This window comes from Oryctolagus cuniculus, chromosome 5, assembly GCF_964237555.1.
Source record: "Oryctolagus cuniculus chromosome 5, mOryCun1.1, whole genome shotgun sequence".
Lineage (NCBI taxonomy): Eukaryota > Metazoa > Chordata > Mammalia > Lagomorpha > Leporidae > Oryctolagus > Oryctolagus cuniculus.
Window position 1 is genome coordinate 51,602,129 of NC_091436.1, and position 25,380 is coordinate 51,627,508.

General features: G+C 43.2%; 1 protein-coding gene across 4 annotated transcripts in view; it reads left to right on the plus strand.

The window, feature by feature from the left end:
- The window catches only part of MCM9 (minichromosome maintenance 9 homologous recombination repair factor), a 404,677-nt gene that overhangs the window by 175,253 nt on the left and 204,044 nt on the right, over positions 1 to 25,380 (plus strand). For 3 of the 4 annotated variants that reach the window (XR_011388551.1, XR_011388552.1, XM_051855378.2), the window contains exon 13: positions 11,725 to 11,811. Coding sequence is in view for 2 of the 4 variants with exons in the window: in XM_051855378.2 (XP_051711338.1) it covers positions 11,725 to 11,811 (87 nt within the window). In the remaining 2 variants the exon portion in view is untranslated. Of the gene's footprint in view, positions 1 to 11,724; positions 11,812 to 18,387; positions 21,553 to 25,380 lie in introns of those variants that run through there. The other variant, XM_051855376.2, reaches the window with a different exon arrangement.

The following is a 25,380-nucleotide window of genomic DNA, read 5'->3' on the forward strand; positions in this document are numbered from 1 at the left end:
CAGATTGAGTTCAAGCATGGAAACCACACAGAGTAGGACATGAAAGAGTCAAGGAGCTTCACAGCAATCCAGAGTCCTGGCTGGGAGGCAGAGGAAGGGACCAGGAAGCAGAGCCGGTACTGCTGAACCCTCGAATCAGGAGACTGGCTTAGTCCCCACGCACCTACAAAGTGGGTGGCTGGGAGCAGGCCCTCCACTCCTTCAACTGTAAAGTGTGAATGTTGGACTGTGATGCCCTAAGGCCTCTTAGCTCAAAGATGGGTGAAAGAGGTGTGTGTGCATGTGCACAAATGCATGGGTGCCCATACACACACACACACTCACACACACACTCACACACATACACACTCACACACATACACACTGCTTCTGATTGTTTCTGTGAGGCACAGCCAAGATGCAGTGATGTCTGCCAGGCGCCATGGTGGCAGCTGGAGCAGCAGCTGACTTTTGAAACCCAGAGTCCCTGTGTGTGGCTCTGTCCTTCCCCTCCTAGCACAGGACCTCACAAAAGAAGGGTCTGTCGAAATACAGACAGGAGGCCAATCCCTGGGCAACAGGCACAGAGCCGCCAGAAACCCACCACTGTTTCACTGCGAGGTGTTCTCCCATCTGCTGTATGGAAAGAGTGTGACCCTTTCTTTTTGGTCTTTTTTTTCCCCCTCATTTATGGTAGAGTTGAAAAACTAACACAAGGAAATTCATCCACCCCACCCCACCCCCAATAAAGTTTGTTGCTTAGTTGGGCAAAGCTCCCTTTTTAGTTCTCACTGCCTTGGATGGGGTGGGGTGGGAGCCTCTAACTGGCTGGTTAAATACTTATCTACATCCTAATTGCTTTTTACTTTGCCTGTTCCTTTACACATAAATACTGTATCTTTAAATTTCTTTCCGTGCCCCACATGCGTGCTCTTGCCAAGGCAGTACCATGGTCAGGTCTGGATATGACTGCCAGGCGTAAGAGGGCCTCTGACCCACAGAGATCTCCTGGCCGTTTTGGTCCTGGCGCTCCTTTCCCTGTCTTGCTGGATAGCAGGAACTCTGCTGGGATCAGCAGCCGACGCCTGAGGCTCCTGGTCTTTGGCCTGTCTCTTGGCAGGGCTCTGGTGCCCGCTTGCAGGCGGGGTCTCGTGCCTGCCCTACTGGTATAGGGGACCCCTCTGAGTCCCAGCCAGGTTTGCATTTGGCCTTTGGCTTTAATGGTCCAAGCCACAGCATCTGCACAGAAGTCACTTCAGCGTGTCTTCTCTGGCCATCGTGGCACTTACTTCTCAGCTACCTGCTGTGTATCTAAATGTTTTGCAAGTCTGTGTGGATCCTCTTCCACACCACAGGGGAGGAGGGGCCTAGAACACGTTTCAGATCTTCTCAGCACAGACGGTTACTGGCTACCTGGGGCTACCCTATGGGTGGATCTTTTTCCAGTGTTTTTTTTTTTTTTTTTAAGATTTATTTTATTTATTTGAAAGGCAGAGTTACAGAGAGAGAGAGACAGAGACAGACACAGAGAGAGAATCTTCCATCTACTGTTTCACTCCCCAAATGGCTGCCAACAACTAGGGCTGTGCCAGGCCGAAGCCAGGAGCCAGGAGTTTTTGGGTCTCCCACATGGGTGTAGGGGTCCAAGAACTTGGGCCATGCTCCGCTGCTTTCCCAGGTGCATTAGCAGGGACCTGGATTGGAAGTGGAGGAAGGAACTGGCACCCACGTGGGATACCGGTGTTGCAGGCAGAGGCTTGACCCGCTGCAGCCGCATTCTGGCCCCTTTCCAGAGTTCTGTCAGGCAGGATGGCACGAGTCCCCCCTCTGCTTCCCTTCACCCAGCAGCACTCCCTGTTCCGCAGTTTTGTCTGGCGAGAAGTCAGAAAACACTTGCCCAGCACTTGCCGCTCTGACCTCCAGCTTTTCTCCTTCCCTCTCTGCACTGAGCCAGAGCAGAGTGGATCTTTTCCTTCTCTCAGTGCCTGGTTGCAACTTCTCTCAGATCACGTCCTTCTGCCTTAGAACAGCAAGCCGCGCTACCTTGTTATCATCTTCTGACTCCACCGTCTGAGCCAGCCAGGCCTGCTAACAAGCTGAGAGCCAGGGAATGTTTAGAAGCAAAGTACATTCACCTGTCAAAAGTGTATGCCTGTCTATGCATTTAACCACCAGGACACATGGCAGACACCAGGCTAATACCTGAGGCAGAGAGAAGACTCAGTCCTTACTGGCAATGAACTCTGTGGCCTGGTCAAGGAGGCAGACCTGAAAACAGATCATTACAATCCAATCCGAGTAGTTCTAGCCTGCAGGATAGGAAGGTGCAGGGGGATCACACAGGAAAGTGTAGCTCAGACTCAGCCTGCTCAGAGAACGCAGGTCAGAGGGAACTCGCCATTCTGAGAGAGGGGGGCAGTCGACGCAGGTGCAGTGAGCCAAGGCTGGGAACGGAGTATTATGCTGGGAGAGCAGAGTGGTCGGGTTGTAGGGAGTGTATGGTTGGAGTGGGGATCTGTTGGAGTCACATTGTCTACACATGGTGTGTAACCCAAATCTTCTCCTCCCTTGAAAGCCTTCCAGGAGCAATGTGCGCCTCCTGAGCCTGGTCCACGCCACAGCTGCCTCTCTTGCCGTTCTCATTTCTCCCATTGCTACTCATTGCACAATTGTTGTTCACAGCCCAGGGCTCCTGGGCCATTGAGCTACTCAGCAAGATGATGCCACCTCTGCATCATCACCAGCGAAGAGGCAAGTGTGGAGACTGCACCCTTTGTTGCCCCCAACATTGTCACACAGGCTATGAAGACATCAGATTACTGATGGTGTGAGATGATGGAAAAGGCTTACATCACAGTAAGAAATCTACCTGGAGTTAAATACAGGCCTAATCCCATGCTTTGCAATTCTCTTATATTTTAAAATTTTTATTATTCATTTAAGGCTCTCATGCACACAACACACACACACACACACACACACAGAGAGAGAGAGAGAGAGAGAGAGAGAAAGATTTCCCTAATTCTCTTCCCAAATACTCTACTACATGGGAGACAGGAACCCAATTATTTGAGCCATCATCGCTACCTCCCAGGGTATGCATTGGCAGAAGTGGGAGCTGGAGCCAGGAATTGAATCCAGGCTCTCTGATACGGTACACTGATGTCTTAACCACTAGGCTAACCACTTGCTTCCATAATCTGCAGTACTTCATTCCAAAAATGTCTACAAATCAGTTTAAAAATGTTTGTAACCAGCCATAAAGGCTACACTCTATGATATCATTATTTGCTTATGCTTTCTGGAACAGTTTCTGGCTACAGGACTGCATTCACTCAAGAGAATGTCAGAGTTAACAACAGTGTGCAGTGTGCAAACCACTGTTCCCTTGAGTCAGGAGCTCACATAGATTGGAGCAAATACAGCCTGACTTGGCTGTAGGACTGTGGATGAAGTCACTAACATGGCACCAACAACACAGTTTTCCTGCAACAGTGGATTCTGAGAGCTTAAAAGCAAAAGGGCAAGTGCCTCTAACTAGGTGCCTGAAAAATAACGATTTTTGTTGTTGTATATTTTTGCTGTTGAATATCATCTTGAAGCAGAATTTGTTGGCAGGACTGAAGGTGTTTACTTCAGTTAGCTTTCTTTTATAAGCACACACGAATCTCTCTAGCAGCAAAAGTTTATATTGGGGATTAAAGATAATATTAGAGGATCAGTTCAGGGCATGAAGGCATAGGCTTTAAATGATAGGCTTAGGAATATAAACTTTGCTCTGTAATGATGGTTTGTTCTCAAAAGCTTTTAAACAAAACATGAAAATATAGTTGTTTCTTATTATTCATGGTAGTAGTATTTTGTAAATTTACTTTGAATATTGAATTAGCAAATACCAAATCATTTCTCCTGAGGGAAATACAGAATAAGGTGCCAATGAACTTCTGATCACATTTTCATTAATGGATCGATTTATAACCTTGTTATAAATATGTTTCTGTTTAAAGATACCTCATTTAATATACACTGTTGATCCATTAACATTGAACCTACAGCCAACAGCATTGTCACTTGTGCCTGAAGGAAGCTCATCTAACACACACACACACACACGCACACACATGTGCGCACACACACACATGCTTTATTCATGATGCATGTCGCAGCCTTCTGCTATTTCAAAACACTAGACAGTACTTGGGTACTATGATTGAGCACCATTTTAAACAATAAAATCACCAATAAAAAGAAAAGCCAAAGCCATGACATCAAGGAGTCCATAAAAAGGACTCTTGTTTGCAGTGTGGGAAAGAACGGAAGAAGAAGGCAGAGCAGCACCTTGTTCCGCCTCCCCTGGGAATGTGCATGTTGAATGACTCAAGGTTTTCACCACTCTACACGTGTCTGCACATGACTGTGAAAGTGCTGTGACTATTGGCATTGCAGTTACAAATAATTGTTAGTAGGTGGGAGAATTTGCATATACAGCATTAGTATTTATAATAAGAAAAGCAAGCTAAATATTCAAGAGTTATAGTTGATGTTGAAATCCTTACTTAATGTATGCTGGGCTGATCTTCTGTATATTAAGATAATCGAAAATGAATCTTGATGTGAGTGGAGGGGGAGAGGGAGTGGGAAAGGGGAGGGTTGTGGGTGGGAGGGACGGTATGGGGGGGAAGCTATTGTAATCCATAGGTCGTACTTTGGAAATTTATATTCATTAAATAAAAGGTAAAAAAAAAAAAAAGAAAATTTGTCAAAGGGGCAATAGATTTTTTAGAAAATAAACCACATATAAGGTAAAAAAAAGAGTTATAGTTGAATAAATTTATATATATTTACACACATATATCTATGAGTTTATTGTATACCTATATATCTAGATATATACACAAATATATATGTATGCTACATGTCATGTTTATATTCATTTAAAGTTATTTATTTGAGAGACAGAAGGAGAAACAGAGAGAGAGAGGGGGGCAGACATAGACACACACATACATAGCTCTCATCCACTGATTTCACTCCTCAAATGCCTGTAATTCCAGAACTGGGCCAGGCTAGACCAGGAGCTGGGAACTCAGTTCAGGGGAGCATAACCAGGTACACCAATAGACACAGGCATCCCAACTATTGACTTAATTGTTAGGCCAAACACCTGACCCATATATAAGTCATTTTAAATAAGTATTAAGGGGGCTGGCATTGGGGCACTGAAGGCTAAGCCCCTGCCAGCAGTGTCAGCATCCCATATGAGTGTTGGTTTGAGGCTTAGCTGCTCCACTTCTGATCCAGCTTGCTGTTAATGCACCTGGGATGACAGTGAAAGATGGCCCAAGTGGTTGGGCCTGGTAGCCACGTGGGAGACTTGGATGAAGCTCCTGGCTCCTGGCTCTGGCCTGGCCCAGCCCCGCTGTCACAGCCATTTGGGGAATGAACGAGCAGATGGAAGACCTCTCTCTCTGTAACTCTGCCTTTCAAACAATATAAAATAAATCTTAAAAAATAAAATATGAAAATAAATAAATAAATAATTAATTATTAAGGATCTAGTATAGCAACATTAGCAAAATATCAGGAAGATAATGTCAAGTGTAAAAGACTGAATCTTTGAATACCAACTCATGGAAATCCATGCAAATAAGAAATGAAAAAATAAAAATGCCCAATATAGTTACATGATTATATCAGAATGGTATATATTTCCCACTTCTAAATAAAAATATACTTATTAAAAAGGGACTTGATACAATACAATTTGATCAAAAAATAAAGGAAAAATGTTCATACAAATGCAAGTTGATAGCTGTAAAGAGAAAAAAAAACAAGGTAACCAAATGGAATTCTTTCTTATCTTTAAAATAGTCTTTTTTTTTTATTTGACAGATAGAGTTAGACAGTGAGAGAGAAAGGTCTTCTTCCGTTGGTTCACTCCCCAAATGGCCGCTATGGCTGGAGCTGCGCCGATCTGAAGCCAGGAGCCAGGTGCTTCCTCCTGGTCTCTTATGCAGGTGCACAACCCAAGCACTTGGGCCATCCTCCACTGCCTTCCCGGGCCATAGAGAAAGCTGGACTGGAAGAGGAGCAACTGGGACTAGAACTCGGTGCCCATATGGGATGCTGGCACCGCAGGTGGAGAATTAACCAAGTGAGCCACGGTGCCGGCCCTAAAATATTCTTAATACTTCATTTTATCAGCTGTAACTTTGACTTTCCATTCTTAAAGCAAGAACAGTAGTTAACTCTTCAGTAGTTAACCACATGCTGTAGGTGATATACAAAAGGAGCAATAGAGAAATATCTGATCATCTTCTACTACAGTGCTTTGAATGAAATTTTTCTCATGTATTGTCTAGACTTATTTTTTCTTCCCTGGTTTCCTTTGTAGATACTTTGAGTACTTATAACATGATCAGTAGAAAGTGCTATTTTACTTAAAATACTCGCATGCCTTAAAAAAAGGAAAAGAAAAAATACACATTAATAATAAATGGATTTCTAATTGTTTCTGCTGAGGTTACTCAAAAATCACTTGAAGAGAACCCTGGGGATTTTTTTTCTTTGAAAAAGAAAATGAATGAAAGAGTAAGTGAGGGAGGGAAGCTTGCCAATCTTGCTTTCCTCAAAAGAAATGCAGTGGCCGTGTGGAAGGAAAGTTGACGGGCCACAGTTGCTACAGATTAGGAAGATTAAAAATGCATATGAATGATTGATTTCAAATTAGCCAGCTCTTTTTCTTCTGCCTGCAGCTGATGCTGTAAGGGATACTGGGTCTCCAGAGATTCCTGGAGTTGAGTGGCTGTCATTCATGCAGTCACCATTCAGGAAGAAAGTCCTGTCGTGTTCATGTTCATGAGACATAACGTTTTTTGCATTCTAATTGTTTTGTTCGCTCCAGTGACGAAACAGACTTTTTCCCCCAGACTGCTTTCCATCTGGTTGTTTTATAATCATAAACAAACTGCACTAGAAGTAATTGTTTTTTACAGCCAAAACTCTCATTTTTGATTCTGTTTTATGTAGGTTAGCATTTGAATGAAATTTTGTTCTGAGACAATTTCTGAATGAAATTGTGCACCAGTGGTGTACATTTATTACTTATAATGTGTGTTTGTGAATATACCTGCGTATATCTGGGTATAAGTATATATCAATCCATCTATATATATATGCAGACATATACTACATAGTTACAAGGGAACTTCAAAAAGTTAATGGAAAATGAAATTAAAGGAAGTTGATTTTGATACAAAAAATTGAAAGCCATGTATCTTTTTCATAATGTGCATTTTCTATGAAGTCAAAACTTTTTAATTTACTTTCATTTTATTTGAGAGAGAGAGAAACAAAGAGAGATCTTCCATGTGCTGGATCATTCCCCAAATGCACAAAACAGCCAGGACTGGGTCAAGCTGAAGCCAGGAGTTCAGAATTCAATGTGAGTCTCCCATGTGGATGGCAGGGACCCCAATACTTGAGCTATCATCTGCTGCCCCTAAGGGATTGCATTAGCAGAAGAGAGATTAGAAACAGAGAACCAGGTACTCCAGTATGGGATATGGTAATCCCAAGAGGCAACTTGATCTCTTTGTCAAACAGCTGCCCCTCCATGAAAAACCAAACATGAGGGGCCAGCATTACGGCATGGCAGATTAGGCTGATGCTTGTGATGCCGGCATCCCATATGAGCACAGGTTTGAGTCCCAGCTGTTCCACTTTCTATTCGTCTCCCTGCTAATGTGCCTGGGAAAGTAGAGGAAGAAGGCCTAAGTACGTGGACTCCTGCTTCCACCTGGGTGACCCGGGAGAAGCTCCTAGCTCCTGGCTTCAGCCTGGCCCATCTCCAAGCCTTACAGCTATTTGGGGAGTAAACCGTCAGATAGAAGATTCTCTCTCTGTCTCTCTCCATACACACACACACACACACACACACACAACTCTGCCTATCAAATAAATGAAATAAATCTTTAAAAAATGCATGAATTTCAAAATTTTTTGCACCAAAATAAACATTTTAATTCCATTTTTCATGAGCCTTTTGAAGTACCCTCGTATATGCATACCTAACCCTCTATCTTTTCTCCTTGACTATCACTTTAGATTTGTTGTTGTTATTTCTGTATATCCCTGTAGACCACATAGATTTAGGACTTGGCCTGAGACCACAGTTGAGTGGGAAGAAGCTGACATCATGGGAAGAAGGGGTTTGTTTTGATGAATAGATCAGGAAGGAAGGCGTTGCGTAAGTGTGTCCTGGAGAGCTCGGTGAGTGTGTGTGCCTCTGAGATTGTGTGGAGCATGCGCTGGTTCCAGGAAAGTCAGGAAGGGAGGTACCCTCACAACGGCCTTTTTACCCTATGAACGGAGGCTCAGAGGATCTAGTGAATGATCTAGAAGGCCAAGGACCTCCCTGCTGAGCCTGGCTTGGGACGGGCCTCCAGAGTAGTCCCAGGAGATAACTCACCTTACCTCAGCTCTTGAAAATCATTCTTGTCTCCATGTGTGAAGTAGAGAGGACAGAGGGAAGATTAGCCTGCAGGCTTCTTTCTGTTCCCTCTGAATGTGCCCACACTGTCGGAGAGCTGCGTTTCAGGGCAGAATGTCTAGGGTCTGTCCTGTGTCTGTCCATCAGCAGCCCTGCTTGGGAAACACATAAGCATGAGTTCCCTTCTGCACTCCCGGTGGCCGGATGTTGCGCGGTCTGCCGCCCCGTTCACCCCCTGCTGCACACTGGGCCTCCTGGAATCCCAAGCACTTCTGCTGTCTTAGAAACTTTGCATCTCAGGTTCCTAGGTAAGGGCCCAGTTAAGTGGAAAGTTGTGGCAAGCTGGACCCTGAGTGGGTTGGGGAGGCAATTCTGGGTTATGTTTTAGCTGCTGAGATATCATGGAGGCAAGAACAACAGGGGAGTGCAGGAGATGGTGAAGGAACAGGAGAAAGAAAACTTCTCTCCCACCCTCCCTCTGCTCAACAAACAGAGCCATCTGAAAGACCATCAATCTTCAGGGAAACACATGTTCTACCCTTAAAGTTGTTTTGAACCTGGATGCTATTTTAGTAGTCACTAGAAAAAAGAATGGTAAGGAACAGTTTGCTCCCAAGTGCGCCCCATCAAGCTGTCCTTAATGTACAAGATTCTGGGTCCCTGACTCCTACCTGTATCAGAACACAACTTTAAGTATCCTCTCTGCAAATCTTCAACTTTCTCATCCTTCTTGGCTCCCTCTCTCACATCTGGCCCACACTTAACATTCAACAGTACGTATAAGACACCCTTGGCCAAGGAAAAAGAAATATTATATTTGTTTTTTTTTAAGATTTTATTTATTTATTTGAAAGTCAGAGTTACACAGAGAAAGAAGGAGAGGCAGAGAGAGAGAGGCCTTCCATCCACTGGTTTACTCTCCTGTTGGCCGCAGGGATCGGAGCTGAGCTGATCCGAAGCCAGGAGCCAGGAGCTTCTTCCGGTCTCCCACACAGGTGCAGGGGCCCAAGAACTTGGGCCATCTTCCGCTGCTTTCCCAGGTCATAGCAGAGAGCTGGATTGGAAGTGGAGCAGCTGGGACCTGAACCGGCGCCCATATGGGATGCTGGCACTGCAGGTGGCAGCTTTACCCGCCATGCCACAACACCAGCCCCAAAATACTCTATTCGAACTTGTGTTTTCTCTATCAAGTGTACCATAGCTACTTCCTTTTTACGCATCTCAAAAGAATAGTTTACTCCCACCATTTCTACCCCTTCACCTCCCAGCTCAACTTGTGACAATCTGTCTGCTGAGCTTATCACACTTGGGACTCCTCTCATTGTTCACCAGAGACATTCCATTTCCAATCCAATGCTCCCCATTCGTTCTCCATCTGGACTTCTTTGCTGGAGTGATCCAGGGTGTAAATCAAATCTGGACAGATTTTTGTTTGTTCATTGCTGTACCCGCAGTATGTGGAACACTGCCTTATATAGAATAAGTGCTCTATATGTATTTGTTGAATGGACGAGCTGATGACTTCTGTTCCAGAATTCACTGAAGAATCCACTTGTGGGCTTCAGCGACTTGCACTCTCCTAGTTCTCCTCTCTGATCGTCCTCCTTGGCCTCCTTCATACTCCTCTTTTTTTCTCATCACTGTGTTCTGCCATCCCTGCCATCCCTAGGGGTTCTCTCTCTCTCTCTCTCTCTCTCTCTCTCTCTCTCTCTCTCACACACACACACACACACACACACACACACACACATATCAACTTCACACTTTAGCTACTCCATTATGCTAAGGACTCCCAAATTTGATCTTCTACTATGGCCTCTCCTCTGAATTTCAGTTTAAATATCCAAATATCTGCTGATCATTCTTCCTTGGTGTTAACATTTCTAACATAATCCTCAGTTGTATAACAGATCTGCTCTTCCTCCTGACTGGTCATCCTCCTGGTCACTAAGCCTGCAGGGTTTCTAAACGTGAGCCCCTGCTTGTATGCAGCCATCCAGAAGCTTGGGTCTGCTTCAGATTCTTGGTTTCACAGGGATTTCAAGTCTTCTGTGGGGAGGACTCGTCAAGGAGGAAGGGGTGGGAACATCAAGCTGGCCTGGAAATGCCAACTCTGGGAACCCTGATGATCACCTTTGACTCTTTTTTCTCTCTCACTGTATGTCTTCAACTTATCCAACTTGCCTCTTAAACGTTTTCAAAATGTGTCTCCTTCTCCTGCCTGTTTGCCCTCAGATCTACCCCTTGCCTTTTCTCCTTTCCCCTCTGCATTGCAGAGAAGTCATATTTCCATTATCAGCAATGTCCAGATAGAATGGGCAATGGGAAACCCTGCTGGCAGACTGACGAGTGGGAGCAGGGGAGAAGCCAGGACATTTCTTTCTCCTGCTCTGCCTCCGACAGCATGTCCCCCATGACAGCTCTTCCCTGCTCATGCCAGGCAGCCCACCCACAGTTCTCGTCCATAACAGTCAGATGAACTTCTGGCTAACTCCGCCTCTCCCCCTTGCCCTTCCAGCCTGGAGGTAGCAATGCTGCTGCTTTTGCCAAGCTCCAGATTGCGTATTGCCCCCTCCTTGGCTTTTCATCAAGTTCATCACTAAGTAATCAATTGACCATATTGATTTTTCCCTGTTTTTTTTTTTCTCTTCCATTTTTCTGAGTGGGTCCTAATAAGCAATTTCAAGCATACCATTGTCCTCCCAACTCAGTTAGGTCCTGAGCAGCCCTCACCTGTACTTTTGTCCTACCTTATCCTCCTGCTTCCAAGCCTTGCTCCCTTAATTCTACCTTCATCACAACCACTGTAGTGATATGCCTGCAGCACACATCTGATCTTGTCACTGCAATGCTTAAAACTCTTCCATGATTCTATGTAGAATCAAGAAAAATTCTTGATCTTCACTGTCCGATAGGATATCCACTATCCACATGACGACTGAGCACGCGCGATGTGGCCCATCCGAGTAGAGAGGTACTGTAATTGTAAATCTCTCAGGATTTTCATGGGGCACAGATAACTCTTTCATATGCTGATTTCATTTCCCTTGGGTAAATTCCCAGATGGCTGGGTTACATGATATATTACATCATTTTTAATAAGGATTACACATTGAATGGATAAAATTATGGACAGATTGTGGTATAATAAAATATGTTAGTAAAATTTATTTTGATTTTTCTTTTTGCTTTTTTTAATGTTGCTATTACAAAACTTAAAAACTCACGTGTGGTTCACATTCCATTTCTTTCAGGCAGTGCTGCTCTGGATGCCGTAAAACAGCAGTTAAGGCCCCAGATCTCACTCCCATTTCTTTCTCGAGTTTCAGTGCTTCCTATCAGTAAGTACTAATGAGTGCTTCATTTTAGGCTCCATAAATACAGTCAGGTGGGTACGTGGTGGTCCCATTCCCCAAGCCCTGAACCCCCAAATCAAATAGTGTCACACTCCAGCCACCAGAGGTCATGCTCTTTTCCATCTGCAGCCTTTTCCCACCAGGAAGAGAAGGTTCCAGGACAAACAACTTGGAGAGCTCATTTAGAAGGTGAAAATGATGAGCGTTATTCAGTCTTGCACCCTCCTCAAGGGTCTTTGTGGAATATCTTCTTAGCCTTTCATTCTTCCTTAAGGTTGTTGTTGATGCTCTTGAATCAACTACTCACCTTGGGGCTGGTGGAGTGTGCAAAACCGGATCCTTGCTCTGCTTCCCTTCACTTAGGGTAGGTGCTTCCCTTCACTTAGGGTAAGGCTACGAGCACAAAACACTATCCTGCTCAGTTCATCTTCATAGAACACTCAGCAGTGGTCCCTGCTGCCAGTAAAGTGGCTTTGTCAAGAGTGTGTCCTGTGTCTGTGGTGCTTACTTGGGGCCTGCAGTGGAAGTCAAATCAAGGGTGGGATTCTGGACCTTGGATACCTTGATCTTAATGACACAAAGGCACAACCAACACACGCGGCTACATCTGGGCTCAGTCTTTCTTTATTTGTCCTCTGCCTCTATCTCTTACTCTTCTTCCTCCTGTTAACTTCATTTGTTATTTTTTAAATATTTATTTACTCATTTGAAAGAGTCAGAGAGAAGGAGACAGAGAGAAAGAAAGAGAGAGAATCTTTCATCTGCTGGTTCACTCCCCAAATGGATGCTGAAGCAGGAGCCATGAACTCAATCCAGGTTTCCCATGTGAATGGCAAGGACTCAATTACCTAAGCCATCACCTGCTGCCTCCTGGGGCATGAATAGCAGGAAGCTGAAACTGGGAGTGAAACTAACACTCAAACCCAGGCACTCTGATCTGGAATGTGGGTGTCCTATGTGGCATATCAGCCACTATACCAAATATCTGATCCCCCCCTCCCAATTTATTTTTTGTAATTGCAGCTTTTAAAAATGGCCCATGGGGCTGGTGCTATGGTATAGTAGGTGAAGTGCCTGCCTGCAGTGATTGTATCCATACAGGTACCATTTCATGTCCCGGCTGCTCCTCTTCTCGTCCAGCTCAGTGCTGATGTCCTGGGAAAGCAGTGGAAGATGGCCCAAGTGCTTGGGCCCCTGCACCCATGTGGGAAACCCAAAGAAATCTCCTGGCTCCTGGTTTCGGATCGACCTAGCTCTAGCCATTGTGGCCATTTGGGGAGTGAACCAACAGATGAAAGACCTCTCTCTATGTCTGTAACTCTGCCTCTCAAATAAATAAATAAATCTTTTTTTTTTTTAATTTATTTGACAGAGTTCGACGAGAGAGAGAGAGACAGAGAGAGAGAGAGAGAGAAAGGTCTTCCTTTCATTGGTTCACCCCCCAAATGGCCGCCATGGTTGGAGCTACGCCCATCTGAAGCCCGGAGCCAGGTGCTTCCTCCTGGTCTCCTATGTGGGTGCAGGGGCCCAAGCACTTGGGCCATCCTCCACTGCATTCCCGGGCCACAGCAGAAAGCTGGACTGGAAGAGGAGCAACCGGGACTAGAACCCGGCGCCCATATGGGATGCCAGCGCCTCAGGCGGAGAATTAACCAAGTGAGCCACGGCGCCTAAATAAATCTTTTTAAAAATGGCCCTTATTTGCAAAGAAGTCAAGGAAATTATATTCACAAAGTGATTTTGCCATTCTTTTATTCTGGATTATTTTCTGGTTTCATGTGAAGCAAACTCTATTTCTTATGTCTAGAGTGCGCTTCCTTCTATAATTGTCTAAATTCTACTCATCTTTCAAGACCTAGCACATGTATTTCTCCCCTAGGAGGTAATACTCAGGAGGGCAGGGGTTTCTGTCAGCGTTTTGTTTCGGGCTCTCTCAGCATTACTTAGAAGAGTTTCTAACACTAGGAGGTGCTCTACTGATACATATTGAATAAGAGAGAGAAGGAAGGAAGGAAGGAATGAACTCACAGATCACATTCCTCACTCCCTCCTCCTAACTTCTACAGAATTCAGACTCACATGCAGATCTGTGTCTATAATACTTAACTCTAAACATCTACATTTTAATGTAGTCATTTTGTTATCACCAAATATTTATAGCTATCCTCCCAGCATATGGTACAATGACACTTTCCCATTCCTTTAAAGTGAGGTGTGGACGTGAACTTACTTTAGATAACGACCTATGAGCAGAAATGACAAGGGTAACATCTAGGAGGAAGTTGTAGGAACTGCTGGGTGGTTCATCGTTTTCCTTTTCTTCTGCCTAATTGGTTGTAGACGCAAGTGTCGATAGGTAGCTCCCTGCTCCATTCCCCACGCCAGCCTATGACACTCTTGTAGTAGCAGTGAGAAATAAGTTTTGCCAGATTCTCTGAACTATGTGGGCTATATATTTCTTAAGCGTAGTTTAGCTGTTGCTGATTTGTATACACATTGTGCTTATGCTTATCTGATATTTCATCTTCTCTTTCTAACTGGACTGTGCAAGCCCTTTGAAATAAGTACCTATATTATAAAGTCCTTTGATTCTCCCTTTTTCCAGTCTAGTTCCTTAAATATTGCAGAGAGTTCATAAATTTTTAAAGACAGTGGGTGTAGGTAGTGATGGTGATGATGAAAATGACAATTACATTAACATAAAGTCATTATCAGGTGATTCTTTTGAAACAACAAATTTGGGTTTTATTTTAAAAAAAATGCCCATTTAGAAACAGGCTGAAGTTTGCTGTGATTTTGAACTTATAAAATATATCCATTTGGGGGTCTGGCACAGCCCTGGCTGTTGTGTCCACTTGGGGAGTAAACAAGTGGATGGAAGCCCTCTCTCTCTCTCTCTCTCTCTTTCTCCCTCTCTCCCTCCCTCCTTTTCTCCATCCCTCCCTTTCTCTCTCTTTGTCTCTCTCTCTCTGTAACTCTGTCTTTCAAATAAATGAAATAAATCTTTCAATATATATGTATACATATACATATGCATATTTTTATCATATTTCATATGTACCCTCAGAAACCTGTTTGAACAGACACTTTTTAAAAAAAGACTTATTTACTTGAGAGGCAGAGGCACAGAGAGAAAGAGAGAGAGAGAGAGTTCTTCCCTTTGCTGGTTCACTCCCCAAATGGCCCCAATGGCTGGAGCTGGGTCAATCCAAAGACAGGAGCCAGGAGTCCCCCATGTGGGTACAAGAACCCAAGGATTTGGGTCATCTTTCACTGCTTTCCCAGGCACATTAGCAGTGAGATGGATTGGAAGTGGAGCAGACAGAACTCGAACAGGTCCCATATGGGATGCTGGCACTGCAGGTGGTGACTTTACCCACTATGTCACAGCGCTGGCCCTTGAACAGCAACTTTTAAAAACAATATTAGGCCGGCGCCGCGGCTCACTAGGCTAATCCTCTGCCTAGCAGCGCCGGCACACCGGGTTCTAGTCCCGGTCGGGGCGCCGGATTCTGTCCCGGTTGCCCCTCTTCCAGGCCAGCCCTCTGCTGTGGCCAGGGAGTGCAGTGGAGGATGGCCCAAGTGCTTGGGCCCTGCACCCCATGGGAGACCAGGAAAAGCACCTGGCTCCTGGCTCCTGCCATCGGATCAGCGCGGTGCGCCGGCCGCAGCGCGCCGGCCGCGGCGGCCATTGGAGGGTGAACCAACGGCAAAGGAAGACCTTTCTCTCTGTCTCTCTCTCTCACTGTCCACTCTGCCTGTCAAAAAAATAAATAAATAAAAATAAATAAATAAAAATAAAAATAAAAACAATATTAATCCTAGTCATCTTGATTTTCATGTTAAATTTGACAAAGATATAAATCATCACTGGCAATCATGATTGGGAAGGCACCTCTTGCTTTACATCTGTTTTAATCTTGCTTTAAATCTGTCACTCCTCTGGCTTAAAACATAATTCCTTCTTTGTCTTGCTTTACAATGCCTAGTATAGTGCTGGATACTTTGCAATCTCTAGGTTGACTTCAAGGCTGTCCCTGTTTAAGTTTCAATGACTGCATATATAGGAAACATCCTTTTAGATAAAGAAAGAACAATGCTATCCCTAAAGTTTGGCTTTGTGTGACGCTAGATGGCTTGAAACTGCCATGGGTAATTTTTCTCCTGGAAGCTAAGAAGGATTTCTACATCAAGTCACTTGTGTAGTCTTGAATGGAGATTATGGTAACATTTGCATATTTTCCTATAAGAATAAGTGGTCTCAAATCTAATTTGTAACTGGACTTTGAGAATTATGACAACCTTATTGGGCCTACTTTCTCAAGATTATTTAATCTTAGAAATTTGCACCTCAGGATTGTATGGTTTAAGAGTGAAGTGGAGAAGAGTGTTAGCTCTTCCCAGCACAAACTGTCACTTCCCCCTCACCTCCAAGCACTGCAAGTCTTTCTTGCCGACTGCTCTATTTTCACTTTTTCAATTATTAGCAATAATTGTGCCTTGAATAAATCTCATTGGCTACAATACTGCCACGGCCCATTGTTTATTTCTACTCTCCTTGTGGTTCCAGACTTGAAATTTCCCCTCCCTCTTGACCTTGACCACCCTCCTGTCCTTCTCCAGTTACCGTGCATATCTTGAATGATAATTCCATACCAGTGCTCTCGTTTTCCTTTCCCTGAGAGCATTTGAAAGAGAAGATACTTGAGGTGTGCACTTGACGATCACTATCTTTTGCTGACACTGAATATCTCCCTCCAAAGGACCAGTGGTCAGAATCAAGACAGGAAGACATGGCGATGGTCAGAGAGAGGGGAGATGAAAGGCTGAGCTCATTCTGTAGTCTGAATGGTGGAGGCTGAGATAAAATTAATTGCAGTCATGCAAAGAGGTGGTCATATGGGGGTCATGAACAATGAAAATATGTTTTACTCCCTCCCAGCCTCTAGATCTCCACTTAGGATTTTCTAATCCATGTCAATCCCCTTTCCGTTATATTCCTCATCCTCCATTCTCTTTCTCTCATTTACAATATACGTCAACACAATTGAGCATCTTTACTTTAGAATTGCAGCTTGGAATAATACACCTCCACCATCCCCATCCTAGTTGAAGTAACTACAACATCTTCCCTGGACTAGCACCTCCAAATTAGTCTCTTGGCTTCTCCACCCAGTTTTTCTTTTCTTTTCTCAACGCAAAAGGCAGGATGGTCTTTTTAAGACAGAAGTCGCATAGTGTCACTCCTTTGCTCAAACAGTGTGTGTTTAAAACTCACAAAAGTCAAACCTCAGATCTGAGTGGAGATTCCATGCCTTCCTTCCATGCTGTGTCCTCTGAAGTTTTTCTGATCTCATCTGCTAGTGGTCCCCTGCAGCTGTGCTGACTTGCTTTGCCTTTCGTTGAACAGTCCACAAAGGCCCCACCCTAAGCCTTTGTCGGTCCGGTTCCCTCTACTTACAAAGAGCTTCCCTGGATATCAGTGCAGCTTGTTCTCGGAATTAGCTACCATAACGAAATACAGGTGGTTTATTTTAAGAACGGAACTTTATTTTTCTATCATGTAAGAGTGAAGAGACAATAGATCAGCTTTGCTTTCCTCAGTATTCCATCTCAAGGGTGCTCAATGGTCACCATCTTCCAGTTTGCAGGAAAAAAGGCAGATGTGTTTAAGCAGATGGCCTAGAGCTTGCAGGTATCACTTCTGTGCACATCCAATTGGTTAAAATGTAATCTGTGGCCCATGGAGCTGCAAGAAAGGCTGGGAAAGGAAGTTAGGTGCTGTCATCCGTTGCTTAGTAAAAACTCTGAAGGCTTAATGCCAACAAAAGCAGAAAGATGATGAAGTTCTCTGGGTGGCCATCAGGGGTCTCTGTCAAACCCCTCCCTTTGATTCCGGACTCTCCAAAGACATCCTTAGCAGGAAATCCTTCCCTCTTCATCCTTCTGAGGTTACTCGTTCCATATAACTCTCTGTTCGTTCACTCTATTTTTTAAATTCCTTCTTAGCAAGTATCATCAGTAGATAGCAAGTTTTATTTGTTTATTTCTTGCTTCCCATCACCAGAATGTAGGCACCAAACACCATGAGAAAAGGGATTCCGTTTCCTTCATTTCTGTGCCTAGACTAGTACTTGACACACAGCAGGCTTGTCGATGTATTTGTTGAAATAAAACATAAATATGTATTGAATCCCAGTCACTGAGTATGTAATGGAGAATGATGAAGATAGGATTTTAATTTATTCTTGAAAACAAGATAAATGCTAATTAATCTGCCTGTAGCGTATTTCCTTTTGTTGGAAATAATTACCAGGATAGGCTAGTTATTTATTAGAAATATGGAGCAAAAAATTCACATGTTGTTTCGGGAAGGATATAAAATCTTCATTGAACTGAGGACATTTCAACTTAATTGTTAAATGTTCTTCTGAGTAATAAAACTAAGTGTACAGTTGATGGGACTTCGCCCTCACCGAGTTAGAGTTAGGTGTTAGGCGATCAGACTGGTCTTGTGGACTCCTGTTGTTTCTGGACATTGTTTGTGTGTTTTACTTCCAGATCCTTCCCAGGGGATCCTGAGCCACAGTGGGAAGGAAGAGCGGCCTCATCTCTCCTTCACCTTAGACTGAAAGCGAGGAAGATCACAGGGAGGAGGCCGGGCCTGGACCAAGGCTCTCCAAGTCTTACTGTACAAGGAGATACTTCAGTCTGTGAAGCAACCAACCGTTTGAGTGCCCTGTGTTAGGCCATAGAGGGAAACTAACCAAGAAGGGGCTATGCCTTCCCAAAAGAAATGATTACTCCCATTCAGCTATCCCAGTGTGGGAATGAGTTGCCTGAGAATGGAGGAGGACCATGACCATTTCTTCCTGAGATTCAGCTCCAAGGGAGGAAGATCTCTGGGTGTGATTTTTGATGCAGGGTAATGAGGCCCCCCTGTGTGTGTGTCTGACAGACGTTTCTTTTATTGCTCCCTTGCTCGGTGCACCTGATCCTTAGGTGCACTTCTAGCAGTGGTGCCTCTAAGTTACTCTTTATGCTGCATGTCTATTTATCCCCACGACCGCTGATCTTTGCTGGGCCATGTGGGCTGAAGGGAGGAGCCTGAGGCCTTGCTCCAGGTTCTAGTTGCAGGAGCACCGGAGCATCCTGGAGAAGCCAGATTCTTGATATGGACTGGAGATTTCCTGGAGCTGCAGAAAGTCAGGGTTCTACAGATAGCGCACTTCTTCCAAGATGCCCTGGAACCACTTGAGAGGCGAATTCAACAGGAAAGTGGGCTTCCTGTGATTCATAAACAGAGGGAGACTTTATATTCTGTTTTTCAGTCACAGTCTGGTACAATCTGGGGATCTATCAGTCACATCTACTTGGGAATACCGAGAGAAGCTGTCTCTCTGGTTTATGACATCACTAAGTATTTTTTAACTATCGTAAGCAGCACCACAGCTGTCCCAGACATTTCTCAGGAAAAAGGCATTCTAAAAGCTGATTGCATACTGTATTTACTAGGATAAAGGAGATTGATAAGCAAACTAATTCTTATAACAGAAATTGCCTCTTCCCCAATCATACAAAGAATTAGTGCCAGCTTCTAATGCCACTGTAACAAAGTATCAGAAATTTGGTGCTTTAAAACAATGGGAGTATATTATCTTATGTTTCTAAGGGCCAGGACTCTGCCATCATTTCCACTGAAATGAACACGTGCAGTGTCACACTGTCTCTGGAGTCTGCCCTAGAGACTGCACTCTGCTTCTTCCAGCTTTCAGTGTCTATTGGCCTTCTTTGGCTTGGAGCTGCATCACTCAATTTCTACCTCTGTGGTCACATTGTCTTCCCCTCTTCTGTGTGTCTAGTCTCTCTCAGTTCTTCATTCCTAAGGACTTTTCTGACTGTATTTATGACATTGCTGGGTAATGCAGGACATGTTTGCCATCTTCTAATCCTTTACTTAATCACAAAGACCCTTTCTCTAGAGAAGGGAATATTTGCAGATTCCAGAGATTAGGATCTGATATTGTTGGGAGCCACTATTCATTCTACTACAATTATTATTTAAATAATACCCCAAATTTGGTTAAATCAATATAATAGCAATGGAAAAAACGTTGAATTAAAAGAGAAATTCAGTTCCCAATGAGGTAATGACCAGTCTGCATGCACACACACTCACACACACACACACACACACACACACATGCATGCCCAAATTTGTGTATCAGTGAAAGTATTTTCAGTTGCATCTTTAGTTTCACGGTGGGCTAAGGTCACATTTATGAAAAACAAAATAATTAAAACACATATGTCAGGGCATTCAAAATGACAGAAAAGAGAGGTTGAGTTCTATGTAGAGAGAGATTTATTTATAAACAAAATATTTTAAATCTTCAGTAATAAGAATAGCTTTTTAAAGTAAATACGAATTAAAGAATTATTTGATTTTTACTATCCCCAATTAAACACTCAGGAGGAGTATTATTACCTCTGTTTTCAGATGAACAAATAGATTAAGAGAGGGTTGATGATTTCCTCAAAACAATCTGTCAAATAATTGTCTGACCTTAATAAGGATGGAAGCTTTCTACTTCTCAATTCAGTGTACTTTTGGATATGCTAGTATTACATTCAAGATAAGACTAATAGTTTAATCATTAATTAAGAAACTTATAAATTTACATTTGAGAGAGAATTTTTGGCTGATGTGCTGTTTGTCCTGCTGAAGCCCCAACACTTACTCTGTCAGTCTGGCTCCTCCATAATTGTCTGGTCTACCTCTAATTTGGCCCCAAACTTAGACTAAATTGGGAATATTTCTGACATACAAAAATACTGGCAGCAATACCAGCAATCTGGTTTTTATTTTGGCTTTGTAGTTTAGTCTAATGAGCATGTCTTGGAACCTAACTTTTACTCAATCAAATAGTATTAATTATTCCAAAATATGTAAAAGATATTGTGTGGATACTATGGAGAACCCCAGAAAAGTATCTGTTATCCACCCATGATACCATCATCCGTCCATCCAGCTATCCATTCATATGTCCATCTAACCTAACCATTCATCCATTCATTTTATTGATCTGGTAGTAGTCACCTGATGGCTAGGCACTGGAATCAAATATGAATGAAATATAATTACTGTTATTAAGATGCTCACAGTCCAAATATATGGACAGATATATTAACAAATCCATAAAATAAGATGTGATAGATCTAATACAGGAGCTTTATGTGAAGTATTCCTGGGGTTAGGAAAGCATTATTTTAAGAACTTTTCAAAGATAGCTTTAAGACCAAATGAAGAGACATACATTTGGCTTAGTAATTGAGACATCACTTGGGATGCCCACACCCCTTATCAGAGTGCCTGTCTCTCTCTCCCTGCCTTAAATAGTTTGTATAATATCAAATTTGTATAGATATTTTACATTAATAATTGAAATCAATTATCTGGACTAGTTTAACTATTATATTCTTGCTAGATTATATTATATGTGCAATACAATGACTTAGATATGTTTCAGTAGTAATTTTCTTTCTGAACATTCCTTGAAATGTTTTTTAGTGGGATAATTTGAGTAATGATTATTACTAATATATGATATCTGTCACTTTAAAACTCTCAGAAGTGTTAAATTTCCAAAGATTTTTGCATCCCTATGAAATACAGCATCACCTTTAAAAATAAATTTTCTGGAATTTTGAAGAAGACAAAATAAAAACATACAGCTATTGTAATATAAATAAATCATGAAATAAATAAAATAAAATACATTTATTGAAACCTGTAGTTCATTTTGTAACTTAATAGCTGTTCATGAGGTCCTCAATAAGCTCCAAACATAGATAGATGGAAAACTTTGTGGTTAAAAATATCATCTGACTAGAAATCAGTAAGGATGAAAAAGTGGATGAAAAAGTGACATCATTTAACTTGAAAACTACTCATCTATGGGGGAGGAAGATGACAAGTTTTTCCCTTGTAAATATTTTCAGAGGATAAAACCTTACAGATGATTTATAAAAGAAACAAAAATACCACTTTACACCCATTGGGATTGCTGTTACCAAGAAAAAAAAAAAAGAGGATATGGAGAAATTGGAATTCTTGTGCACTCTTGGTGAGAATATGAAATAATACCATTGCTGTGGATATATGGTTTAGCAGTTCCTTAAAAAAGAAAACATGGGGTGGACATTATGACAAAACAGGTTAAGACTCAGCTTAGGACACTAAGCTGCCGCCCCTTCCAATCTAGCTTCCTGCTAATGTGCCTGGGAGGTGGCAGATGATGACCCAAGTACTTGGATTCCTTCCACTCATGTGGAAAACCCAGAGTTCTTGGCTCTTAGCTTTGGCCTGGCCCAGCCCTGGCTGTTCCGGGCACTTGGAGAGTGAACCAGAAGATGGAAGATCTCTCTTCCTCTCTCTCTGCCACTCTGTGTTTCAGATAAATATATAAATAAAAACTTAATGGATAAAATTACGATCTGATCCAATAACTCCACTTCTGAGTGCGTGCTCAAAAGAACTATAAGGGAGTCAGACAGATATTTGTGTGCCCATGTTCACAGTAGCATTACTAACAATATCTAAAAGGTAAAGCTACCAGTGTCCATCAACAGAAATATGGGTAAACAAAATGTGGTATCTACAAACAATGAAATACTCAGCTTTATAAAGAAAGGAAATTCTGACACATGTCACAACATGGTTGGATTTTAAGGACATTGAAATAAAACCCAGTCACAAAAGGATAAATATTGTATTATTCCACTTATATGAGGTACATAAAGTAGTCAGATTCATACAGACAATAAGTAGCATGCCAAGGGCTGGAGGGTGGAAGAAGAGATGGGAATTCATTATTGATTGGGCACAGACTCCGTTTTATAAGACGAAAAGAGTTGTGGGGATGGATGGTGGTGATAGTTGCAAAGCAACATGAATGTATTTAATACACTGAGCCATATGCTGAAAAACAGATTAAGATGGGGAATTTTATGTTATGTGTATTTTATCACAATAAGAATAATTTTTTACATGTATGAAAACAAACAGAAGCAAAAACATATATTCTAAAACTTCCAGATTTGTAAAATCAGCAGCCGTTTATTTTCCCGTGTTTGGACATCTAATTCTGTATTTTGTTCAGAGGACAATTCCCTAATGTGTTGCTTACACATTCTCTACTGTCTAAATCTTGATGGATCTACTTGCTGCTACATTCCAAAAGTTCCTGCCCTAATTACCATCTCACTCTAATAAGATGTTCTGGTGCCTAAAGTGTTGATCTATCAATTTTTGACATATTTTGGAGATGGCCAGTCATAGCCCAGTTAGCTAGAATGGGACAGGCAGCTTTCAGGGGACTGGTGAAACAGACACCAGGGAATAGTTTCCAAGAGAAAATGTAGTTAGCAGAACAGGAGCAGAGAAGGGCTTCTTCCGTGGATCAGCATGGAACATGGTGATTAATGACAAGGTTGCAGAGTCTCCTGAAATGGGCTTCTGGCAATTGATGCTATCTGCAATTCAGCCAGGACTTCAGCTGGCAGAAAATATTTGGGAAGGTTGTTAGCAGTTCATCAGGGTGGGCTACAGACTGACTAGGACATGGCTTAGGGCCCTGTGAATCATAGTTCATGAACTAGTGAACTATGTCTCGTGATAAAAAATGTTGAATTATCCATTCTAGAGTCACTGAGTTTTGGAGTTTGTTTGTATTATAAGCAGCTTCTCAAATATAAGGAGACTATTAGTAAAGAATTTAGAAACCTAAAAATCACAACACATGTCAGAATTTGTAGGCCCACACATGAAGAATAGTTTGAGCTGGAAGCTCTCTGCATTCTGGGCTCTGAGGAAAAATCTTGGCAAAATATCCATCCCTAATATTTTTCTGGTATAGTCAACAAATGCTATGTAATCCTGACCCAACCTCATAGACAGAAAGAAGGATCCTGAGTAGAGAGAAGCTGTTGACCCTAAATAATAGACCCACAACCCAAAGCAGAGCTAGCTGTGTGTGTGGATATGATTTTGTTGTGGAATCCGTCTCAGGTCTAAATTTGGTGGTGGTGGTGGCATATAAAGCCTTGGGCTTCACTGCCGAGACAGAGCTTCTGTAGACAAGTGGATTAGTTTTTCGTCACTACAGTGAAGCAATCAAGACAGGCTACTAATAAAGGAAAATTCATTTCGGCTCAGTTTTGGAGGTGCACAGTCCAAGCTCAGGCGGCCCCATTGGTTCAGCCTGTGGCAATGGTGTTCTTGCAGGCAGAGCCCTAAGGCAGCAGAGAGTATCACATGGCAAGAGAAAGCATGGTCTACATGGTCTATGTCTTTCCTTATAAAGCCTCCATGATCCAATCATGGGAGCGCCACACAAACAACCTAATCCAAGCTGATTGATTCCTGAAAGTTCCACCTCTAAACTTTTTTTTTTTTCCCCCACAGGCAGAGTTAGATAGTGAGAGAGAGAGACAGAGAGAAAGGTCTTCCTTTGCCGTTGGTTCACCCTCCAATGGCCACCGCGGCCAGCGCGCTGCGGCCGGCGCACCGTGCTGATCCGATGGCAGGAGCCAGGTGCTTATCCTGGTCTCCCATGGGGTGCAGGGCCCAAGCACTTGGGCCATCCTCCACTGCACTCCCTGGCCACAGCAGAGAGCTGGCCTGGAAGAGGGGCAACCGGGACAGAATCCAGCGCCCCAACCGGGACTAGAACCCGGTGTGCCGGCACCGCAAGGCGGAGGATTAGCCTAGTGAGCCGCAGCGCCAGCTCCCACCTCTAAACTCTTAACCTGGATTAAATGTGCACTCTCCTAGCACCATTAACATAAGACTTTGGAAACCAAGTGTTTTATACATAGGCCTTTGGGCGATGCCCAAATAATATCTAAACCATAGCAACCAGCAAAGAAATCCCCATGCAGTCTTTCAAGAGTTTGGTTAAGTACCAGCTGTGGATGTTGTAGTCAAAGCCTCTGAACTGCGTGGGGCCAGTATCTTCTTGAGGAGGAAGCTGCCTCTGGGGATCTTTTTTTCTCAAGGCCATGTGCCCCGGCAATGACAGTTGTAACAGAATCCAACTGTGAAGGAGATAAAGGAGAATTAGAAGGCCCAGGCCCAGCCCAAGAGGGGATCAGACCAGCACTCAGCGTAGGCCTCTTCTCAGTTCTGTGTTTTAGCAAATCTTGGCTTTGGGATTGCGGTCATGGTGTCCTCCAGCTTAGCTAGCCTAGATCTTGGCACAGTGACTACTATCTTTATCCATTAAAAAAATCAGATAAAATTGCAATACACAGCTTGATAGAGTTTTGTGATCTTTGCTGAGGAGCAGGGGGTGGAACCAGCCCTCCAGGGAGCCCCCAGTTTGCTCAGCATCCTAGTCCCCCACCCAGTTCCCCAGCACTGAGACAGCCTCCCTGGTCGCAGTGGCCCGGCAGGTCAGTGAGTGCCATAAAAGGCCAGATCTTTGCCTGTTCTTCCTTTCCCAGATGGAGGATAATACCAAAGACAGGCCTTCTAAGAAGAAATGAGGAATG